Source organism: Garra rufa, chromosome 16 (assembly GCF_049309525.1).
Source record: "Garra rufa chromosome 16, GarRuf1.0, whole genome shotgun sequence".
NCBI classification, from domain to species: Eukaryota; Metazoa; Chordata; class Actinopteri; order Cypriniformes; family Cyprinidae; genus Garra; species Garra rufa.
In genome coordinates, this window is record NC_133376.1 from 21,225,614 (window position 1) to 21,236,311 (window position 10,698).

A 10,698-nucleotide genomic window follows, 5' to 3' on the forward strand; every position below is an offset into this window, starting at 1 on the left:
TCTTCTCCTTGATTTGTTATAACTTTTGGCAGTACTCAGTACTACTTACGTACTACAGTACTCCAGATGTTTTTCCCAGTCTAACCGATTAGTACAGCCTAAAAAATTATGATAATTGACCATTTTCAGCAGCAATAATCAGTAAAATATGCTAGTTTTGTTCGGTTCAGTAGCAGTGTTTGCTTTCAGTGCTGCCAATATGGCTGACTCAACAGGGCTACTATAAACAGTTATGAAGTCAGAATTGTGAGATATAAACAAATTTTCGGACTTTTTTTTTTCAGAATTGCATGATATAAACTCACAATTGCGATAAAGCCAGAACTGCAAGATAAAAACTAGCAATTCTAACTTTTTTTCTCACAATTGCGAGTTTGTATCTCGCAATGCAGATTTTTTTTCTCAGAATTGTGAGATATAAACTTGCAATTGTGAGTTATAAAGTCCAGCTTTGAGGAGGGAAAAGATGTTATATGTTCTCAGAATTATATCTCATAATTCTGGCTTTATAACTCGCAATTGCGAGTTTATATCTCATATTTCGGAGAAAAAAAGTCTGAATTGCAAGATATAAATTCGCAGTTGCAAGTAAAAATCTGAATTGTAAGACAAAAAGTCACAATTTCTTTTTTTTTTTTTTTTTAATTCAGTGGCGAAACGGGTTTTCGTAAGAAAGCTCTCGGGTTTCATGAAAAATATCTTAATTTGTGTTCCAAAAAGGAACAAAGGTCTTACAGGTTTGGAACGATGTGAGGGTAAATAATTAATGAAAGATATTTCATTTTTGAGTGAAATAAGTTTAAAAATTTAACTTTCAAACGACTTAATATTATGCTGTAGTGCAACTACTTTTATGACAGTTTTTAATAATTTGACAACCATAGTCCCCATTCCCTTTTATTATAATGAAATAAGCATTCAAAAAATAGTCAAACAGATATATGAATTTAATAACTGAAAAGAACATTTAAAATATTATTATATTTAATATTAAAATATAATAAGATTTTAAATGTTCTTTTCAGAATATAAAGGAAAACCCAAAAGGGCTACTATACACATAACCATTAATAATAATAACAATAATAATAATAAATAAAAACACATTCAGATCCATCACTTTTCTCATATTTTATTGGATAAGACTGCTCAACCACATTTAAGGCGGTCATATTAGAAACTAAATCAGGACTTCCAGCTACTACCATGAGACAGATAAATAAAGCTGAATGCACTGGTGTTCACCCTCTGATCTAATACAGATAACAGGATAAAGAGACCAATGAGTTTGTCTCACGAATTAGTGCCACGCAACTGCAAGTAACATTTTGCTTGTTTTACAGCAAATACAAAATATTAAATTAACACAAAAACTAGATGAAGCGTTAATCTAAATCGCTTTATTAACACTGAGAAGAACTGGAGTTGGAACCGTGAAATATAACAGTAGGTGATGTCGCTGTAATCACATGCATTTCAATACATCAGCAGGGGGCGCTAGAAACAGAGAGCGAGAAAGAGATCACTGCGCAAAGCATCTGGCACAAGTGTAGGCGTAGTGTGTGTACTGTTAAGTAACTGCGTTCCTGTAAGTGATGTGTGTGTATGTGTGCCTGATAATATTTACACTCACTTCACCAAGATAATGAATGTCTTTATGAGCAAGAGCGAGTTTAGTGCCACATGTTGTTTAACTTCTCCGTTTACGCTTCAGAGTGTTTATGTTTTTGTGTGTAGCTCATGTGTGTCACGTTCTCAAGTTGCCAGGGGGCCCAAGCTGAGCTCCACATGGTGTGTGAGCCAGATGGCCTCACTAGTGGCTTCTCCCTCCTCGGTGGGTCTGATCGGAGCAGCGAGGTTCCGGAAATCATGTCGGAGTTTGAAAGCAACAGTGACATCACCCTCCTCCCTCTGCGGAATCACTTTGATGAAGAAACCGATCTTGTTTGACTTTCTAAAGGCCACCACACTGAAAATACAAGAGGACAGAATGTTATTCATGAAGGGTAAAAACACAAGAACTGATGATCTCAGATGATTAAAAGCAGACATCCTAAGAATAATGACTAAATATCATCTTTTATGTTCAGAAAGTCATACGGTAACTGAAAGAATCTTCAAACTAGCCAAAATACACTACCAGTCAAACGTTTTTGGACCATAAGATTGTTAATGTTTTTTTTTTTTTTTTAAAGAAGTCTCTTCTGCTTACCAAGCCTGTGTTTATTTGATGTAAAGTACAGCAAAAACAGTACAATTCTGAAATGCATTTACTATAAAAAAATATGAATAAAAATAAATAGATGTTTTTATTATCACTTTATCAATTTAAAGCATTCTTGCTAAATAAAAGTATTCATTTCTTTCCCCCCCAAAAAAATTATACATATATATATATATATATATATATATATATATATATATATACACACCGACTCAAAGCTTTTGAATGGTAGTGTATAATGTTACAAAAGCTTTTTATTTCAGATAAATGCTGATCTTTACATCTTTCTATTCAAAGAACCCTGAACTGTTTTAAAAAATTTGATAATAATAATAAATCTTTCTTGAACAGCAAATCAGCATATTAGAATGATTTCTGAAGGATCATGTGACACTGAAGACTGAAGTAATAATGCTGAAAATGTAGTTGTGATCACAGGAATAAATTACATTTTAAAATATATTCAAATAGAAAGCAATTATTTTAAATAGTAAAAATATTTCAAAATGTTACTGTTTTGCTGTACTTTGAATCAAATAAATGCAGGCTTTGTGAGCAGAAAGACTTCTTTAAAAAAAAATACTACAAATCTTACTGTCCAAGAACTTTTGACAGTGTATTTCAGGTTTGAGAATGTGTTAAACTTAGTAAATCTGATGTTCAAATTCAAAGCAGATTATATGTAGCCCTACTTATTAATAAATAAATAACCTATTCACAGTCTGTGCTCCTGACTTTGTATTACTTCTTAGTAATTTTATATTGGTAATACATTTATGAGCTTAAATGATTTATCTGCTCTCAGTGTCCATCAGGTTCTTACTCTGGGTCATCCTGAAAACCTTGAGGTTCTGCCAGTTCATCATACTCAGCGGCGGCATCTTTCCCGGCCAGGACCAGTTCCTTTGAGGGCACCAGCACCTATTAAACAAGAATATTTTATAATAAAACCATGGGGGCACAACACAAAGCAATGACACACTGCAGCACAGGGATGGTGAGGCTATAATGACTCTATCATTTCCCTTACAATGGCCCACTCAAGGTAAACAATGTTGGTCTGGGGACTAAACTGTGCAATTGTTTTCAGAGAGTCATGCTTCTGCTTCTGCTTCAGCTCAACGCAGATAAATACAGCTGTCCAATTCAATAACCAACCACCAGGCATCATTATGGGACATATAAACTGCTCACAAGTAATTTATATCACTGTAGTTCATCTGTAATGGTAGAGTTATAGCCTCATCCGTGGTGTTTTACCTTAGCAGTGCTGTTAATGTCATCTGGGTCTCCTTCTTCACAGGTGTACAGAGACACATGAGTGATGTTCTCCACTGGGTTGGTCAGGGTCAGCAGAACCTGACTCTCCTGAATTAAAACAAAACACTGTAATTACTTACAAATGTAAAAAGTTAACCAGAATAAACCTTAAAAGTTCAAATGGCCCAGATTTATTTATTTAAAAAGAATAAATAAACAGCATATTTTGTTTTAGTGTCCCCGCATTACTCAAACTTGCCTTCATATGACGCAGGTTTGGAATGGACATGATTCTCACTTCAGGAATGTAACTCCTATAAAGAAGAAGAAAAATCGTTAGTTGATGCATTTCCTCAAATAAACAAGCAAAGAACAGCAAATAAGAGAATTTAGGGCACAAACACAGGACTTACACTGCAACAAGCTGGATTTTGAACTTTATTGAAGTTGGATTAAATTCTGGTTTGCTCAGATTGTGCTCACATTTCTGAAATTAAATGATGAGGAACAGTAATTAACAGAACTTAAAAGAAAATTTATTTAACGGATTTGCAGATTAGCACACAGGCATTTAATACAAACAGGAAATCAAATGACCTTTAATATATAAACTACCATTCACAGTTTGTGGTCAGTAAGATTTTTTTGTTTTTTGAAAAATGAATGCTTTTATTTAGCAAGGATGCATTAAAGTGATCAAAAGTGACAGTAATGTTACAGGAAAATCTATTTCAAGTTCTTGTGAACTTCTAATCTAAAATAAATAAATAAATAAAAACTGTGACAATAAGAGCACCAAATCAGCATATTAGAATGATTCTGAAGGATAATGTGACAGAAGATTGGAATAAGGGCTTCTGATTTAGCTTTGCCATCACATGAATAAAAAAAATGTAAATTATATTTCACATTATTACTAATAATTTTTGAACAAATAAATGCAGCATTGGTAAGCGTAAGTATGAAAGCCACTGAATAATTTTTTTTTAAATGTAATTGTAAGTTTTTAATCTCACAATTCTGACTTTTTTATATGCCACAATTCTTTTTTTTGTCAGAATTGTGATACAAAAAGTCATATAAACTTACAATTGAGATTTTTTTTTTTTATTCAGAAATGTTGATAATTCTGACTTTATAACATCTAATTATGAGTTAAGTCAGAATTGTGAAATACAAACTTGCAATTCTAAGAACAAATCAGTCTCTTTTCCCCCCTCAGAATAACTCAAGTTTCTATCTCAGAATCTGGAGAAATAAAGTCAGAAAAAGTCAGTCTGACATTATTTCTCGCAATTGCAAGTTTATATCCCATTATTCAGAGTTTATATAGACAATTCTGAGAAGTTTTTTTTTAATGTAAACTCACAGTTGTGGAAAAAAATTCAGAATTGTAAGCTAAAAACAAATCCGTCTCTTTGTTCTCCTCAGAATAACTCATAATTGCAAGTTTATATATCAAAATTTGGGGAAAAAGTTCTCTCGCAATTCTGACTTAATTTCTCACAATTGCGAGTTTATATTCCATTATTCTGAGTTTTTAATCGCGCAATTCTGAGAAAAAAAGTTTGCATAACTCACAATGAGCTAAAAACACGCAATTCTGAGAACAAATCCATCTGTTTTTCCCCCTCAGATTAACTTGCAATTGCAAGTTTATATCTCAGAATTTGGAGGAAAAAACTCAGAATTGCAAGTTGCGAGTATATATCCCATTATTCTGAGTTTATATCCTAAATTCAGAGAAGAAAAGTCAGAATTGCGAGATGTAAACTTGCAATTGTGAGAAAAAGTTGTAAGCTAAAAACTTGCAAGTACCATTTTTATCTTTTATTCATTGGTGGAAACGGGCTTCCATACAAAAAAAAACTCCTTTTTAAAAACATAAAAAATCTTACCAGCAAAAACTTGAATGGTATTGTATATAAAAAAACAGGCTGAATGATTTTAGCTCAGTAATTCAATAACAGCTTCCTGAAAGGCTTTCTTTGGAGTGAAAGAGAAGCTGTGGATGTATTTTCATACCCTGCACCGCAGAGAGCGTTTCATTAGCAGGTGCTTGTGTCTGGGGTGCAGCTGTGAAGCTCCTGCAGGCTGAAAATCAGGCTGTAGCAGCCTCTGGCGAAGGGTCGTTACTGCATTGAAACACAAGCAGTGTTTAAAATATGCCTCACACAACCACATCAATAAAGATCTAGTCACAAAATGATTGCCTCAGAATTGCAAATTTGGTTCAAAGATATCAAAAATCACCATATGACACCTGTGAGTTTGGATCTATATGGCTAAATCTGCAATTACTGCAATACAAATGCTATCAGAAAAAAAAAACAATAATTAAGTAGTATTGCTGGGTGAAGCAGGGATGAGACCAACCTTCAGGAAGGTTGATAGGGCGAGTGTAATAGTCTTCAGGCAGAGGTTCCACTTCATCCAAAGCCTGTGCTGGCTCTATAGTGATCTCTTTCTGGTCCTCTCCTTCTTTTAAACTGAAAACAATACAGCATCATATAGACACAGTCCACAATCATCAATTATACTGGTACTCAACATAATAATACCAGCCTTAACAAAGGCAGGCAATACTTACGAAAGGCCATACAGGGCACTGATTGGGGCTCCAGATCTCTGTCTCTGTAGTCTAGTTCCAAGTCCATACTTTTCCTTTCATACACAAATACAGACTACTTAAGTCTATGATATAAAGAGTTATTCTAAGTTTAAGGTACAGCTCATTATTATTATTAAATGAATGCTAGTGTCTGCTGAAATGGTGCATTTAGTAATAGTTAACATAGTTTAAGCTCAAATATTTAAAAAAAAAAAAGACTTAAAAAAAAAAAAAAAAGACTGACTGTCTGAATGATTGATTCCGGATGAAATATTGTTTTAAATCTATATAATCAAATAGGTCTGCAAATAAACTTCAAGCATCATTAATAAACTCCAAAAATAAATACCAGCCAACAAGGACTGTCCCATTAAAGATATCGCTGGCCAAATACAAAGATTCGATTGTGCAGAGAATTCCAAGTAGCAATAGTGAAGCTCATGTGATCAGCAAAGTCATTTGGTAACAGATTAGACATGCTAAACTGATGGAAGGATTGGGGGAAAAGAAAGACCTTCTTAGTGTTTCTGTATGAATTGTGGGGAAAAAAAATACCACTCACCACCACGTGAATAGTGTGTTGCTGGAGAGGGGTATAAAACCAAAAATATCAGCGTGCACAAGCAAAGAAAAGGAGAGAGACAGAATCAAGTGAAACAAACGCATTCAAGCAAATATTAAAGTGGCAGTTTGAAGCACAAGGAAACAAGGATTGCATTAGTAAACAAGACATGCAGCTCAAAGTGCTGTCAGTATCCAGTCATGTATCACAGGGTTAGAAATTAGCCATCTTAAGCCCTTATTTCTCTGAATACACTACTGTCTAAAAGTATGGGGTTGGTAAGATTTGTGCACTTTTTATGCTCACCAAGGCTGCATTCATGTGATCACAACAACGGTACAAACTGTAATATTCTAAAATAATTTTACAATTTAAAATAACTAATTTCTATTTTAGCATATTTTAAAATGTAATTTATTGCTGTGTTGGCAAAACCACATTTTCAGCAGCCATTACTCCAGTCTGAAATGTCACATGATCCTTCAGAAATCATTCCATTATAATATCTTACTAACCACCAACTTTTAAACTGTAATGTATGTACATCAAACATTGGGGAAAAAAATGTTATGTAGTCACATTTCACACTCTGCTAGGTTTAGTGAAGCAAATTTAAAATAAAGATGTACATTTTTACACATTTTAGTTTAATAAATAAAATGGATTTTCATAATTTAAAACAATACAACACAAAATAGCAGTACTTCAGTGTAACTTTTAGATTTTTTGACAAAACTGTGCAAGTTTAGACTTTAGGCAAGACAAACCACACCCGTTTAGTGCTTAGTAAAAGTAAATGTTATGTTAGAAGGGTGTTTTTAGACAGCGTGGTGTGAGTGTTTACCGAGAACGCCTGAGGCATGAACGGGCGTCTTCGTGCCAACTTCTTCCTGTCTCTCTCCAGCTTCTCTCTCTGGGCCAGCTGCTGGTAATACTCAATCAGCTTGTTGATCTACATAGAGATAATAATTGATTTGTCACCTACCTGAGAAAGTCCGAAGGAAAATGTAATATTAATTTAATAAGAGGAGATCTTGTTTTAAACATACCCTCTGAGTGTGAGGGTTTTCAGGTTCCTGCCATCCTCCACTGGCTAAAATATAAAATGAACAATGTTTTACTATAATGTGCACGCAGACTAAAATCTTCTAACCAGGCACAAAGCAACAAGTAAAATGTCCTTGTGTCAATCTCAGTATTTTTTTGGTCACTTGATACTATTTCTGTCATGTTCCAGCCTAAAGTAAAATATACAATGGTGGCCTAAATTATTAGAACACTAGTGTTTTTACCAGCTAAAAATGGTCAGTTTGGTTGGTCTAAATCCAGAAGAACTGTGGCAATGTCTTCAACATGCTTCAAGAAACCTACCTGCAAAGCAACAGTACTGTTAAAAGTTTTAGGCACTTGTATAAACACGGTAAAATGAGGATGCTGTCAAAAATAATGTTATAAATAGATTTTCTTTATCAATTAACTTTTAATAACTGAATTATTTGGTGTGACTATCCTTTACGTTTAAAGCAGCTTTTGCTCTAGGTGCACTTGTGCATAGTTTTTCAGGTAGCTTTGTAGGTAGGTCTATTGAAGCATTTTGGAGACGTTGCCACAGTTCGTCTGGATTTAGTCTCAGTTTGTTCTGTTTCTTCATGTCATTTCAGACAGACTGGATGAGGATGATGAGATCAGATCTGAGTTTGGAGCATTGGCTGTTGTTAGATTTCTTGTGCAAACAAAAATCTCACTAGATTATTACAATTAATAGCAAAATGAATGTTTGGAAAACTGATATTTTTCTACTGACACACTACAGCAAAAGATAGAAATAACTGGCTTAAAACCACTTTTTAGCTGGTGGAAATACTAGTGTTTTAATCATTTTGGCCACCACTGCAATTGGCCTAAAATCCTGATTATTAAAATTCATATTCTGCGACTGCATCACTTCTGGTCAGAACATTATAAGATTTTTGTGTATATTTAGTATTTGTAAAAATATCCCACATAAATACATCATCATAATGACCATAAACCATTCAAATTAAACCAAAACAACCATCTTGGATTAAATAGGACAGAAGATGAACTGGATTTACTGATGAGCCAGTACAGACACTGGTACATATGTCCACATCAGGAAGAGCCAGGACTCACCCACAGATTTGTCAGCCATGCCTACATCTCTTGAGGTCCAGCGACAAAATCCACAGGCCAGGTAATAGGCCTTCTTCATTGTGGTTTTGGTTGGGTCATCAGGCAGTGGTGCTGGGATGTTGGTGGCTCGCGTGGAGAGGGTGTGCATACAGCATGGGCAGTCAAAGCAATTGGCACACCTAAAACAGGCGGATCACAAAGCATTCAAAAGCATTTCAAGGAAACACAATCTATGTGACCCTGGACCACAAAACAAGTTGTAAGTTGCACAGGCATTTCTTTTGCCAAAAATCATAAGGATATTAAGTAAAGATAATGTTTCATGATGATACTTTGTAAATTTCCTGCCGTAAATATATCAAAACTTAATTTCTGATTGGTAATATGCATTGCTAAGAACTTCATTTGGACTTTTTTGCGTTTTTCTCAATATATATATATATATATATATATATTTTTTTTTTTTTTTTTTTTTTTTTTTGCACCCTCAGATTCCAGATTTTCAAATAGTTGTATCTCGGCCAAATATTGCCCTGTCCTAAGAAACTATACATCACTAGAAAGGTTATTTATTCAGCTTTTAAAAAAACCTTATGACTGGTTTTAGGGTTCAGGCTCCCATCATAGTCCATTTTTTAAATAAATGTAAAAAGTCCAGCTAGTAACTTATAAACATGGCAAGCATGTAATTAGTTAACAACAAATGCCAAACTACATCTGATGTTAGATGATGATGCCGTTATTAATTCACAGGCCTGTCAGATATTCAGCACAGATGTGGTTTACCTATTCTTCTTGAGCTTGGCCTCAGCTGACGGCATGTTCTCCAGACAGCTGGGACAGAAATGGGAATCGACCTATATAACAGGCACAACACCAACAAATTAAATTTGCAAATGTATTTTTGCTCAAAGAAATTGTATAACATGTATTGAAAGAGCACAGAAAGGCTAAATGGAACATAATCATTGTGCAGGAGGTCAAACTCACACATTGCTTTAGTAAAAATAATTAAATAAACAATAATAATATTAGCCGAAGCTGTCTTGATAGGGTGTGGTAGTGTTTATCCCTTCAAAACAACACGAATGGCTGCTGCAAGCATTAACACGTTGATTTCAGAACCTCCTTTGTCTTCTAACGTTACATATGCACATTATGGAAACGAACGAAAACAGCATATTTATTATTTCATTCAGAATTGTTCTGTTAGCTTTTAGCTTGTCAAATCCCTAAAGTGGGTGGTGCAGAAGTTAACTGACTGGTTTCACAGCCAATTGGATATCTCTATTACCGACAGACGGATAAACTAGCCAATTACAAAACCCGAATTCGTTCCACTTAGACTGATAGGCGGGTACAACACTGTCATCAATAGCCTGTTAGCTCGCTCTTAGCATGGCTAACATCCATTGTGTCAACTAAATGTCACACCCCGCGTTACTTACTTCATGTGACACGCATTCCAGAGATCGCAGCTCACTGCAGTATCGGCAAAAATACAGCTGGGAGAGCGAAACTCGAATCTTTTTCTCGCCTCGGACGAGATAAACCACTTTCTCTGGCTGCAGCAGCGTCGCCATTTTTGACTGAGTTTCTGCTGCCGACGTAACCAGCATACGTCACATACGTGTAGACTTCTGCTTTTCCGCTTTTGTGTCAATAGCGCTCCTGCTGTTCATGCATAAACATAAAAAAATTCTTGTAAAGGTTGTACTGAACCTGTAGCTTCTGTTTTTGTCTTCACATAGGTAATAATTATTCTTACGCAACCAAAAACTGTTTGTTTGTTCATTTGTTTGTTTATGCTTGTGTTTTTTTCCATTGCCTCACAGTCAAGCGTTTTGTGGAAAGGATCCACAAACCAATCAACTGAGTAATTTGTTC

General features: G+C 34.7%; 1 protein-coding gene across 2 annotated transcripts; it reads right to left on the reverse strand.

The window, feature by feature from the left end:
• Positions 1-1,116: 1,116 nt before the first annotated feature.
• Positions 1,117-10,411, reverse strand: dctn4 (dynactin 4). Of its 2 annotated transcripts, XM_073820468.1 has the most exons (14): positions 10,260-10,411; positions 9,598-9,668; positions 8,812-8,990; positions 7,707-7,750; positions 7,502-7,609; positions 6,658-6,678; positions 6,075-6,148; positions 5,861-5,973; positions 5,510-5,619; positions 3,898-3,971; positions 3,744-3,798; positions 3,485-3,592; positions 3,048-3,145; positions 1,117-1,969 (listed from the first exon to the last, which is right to left on the reverse strand). In XM_073820468.1, the coding sequence occupies exons 1-14, from the start codon at positions 10,392-10,394 to the stop codon at positions 1,756-1,758; spliced, it is 1,404 nt and encodes a 467-aa protein (XP_073676569.1). In that variant the 5' UTR covers positions 10,395-10,411; the 3' UTR covers positions 1,117-1,755. The 2 variants fall into 2 exon arrangements, with proteins under 2 accessions (XP_073676569.1, XP_073676570.1); XM_073820469.1 differs by lacking the exon at positions 6,658-6,678.
• Between the last annotated feature and the right edge of the window lie 287 nt (positions 10,412-10,698).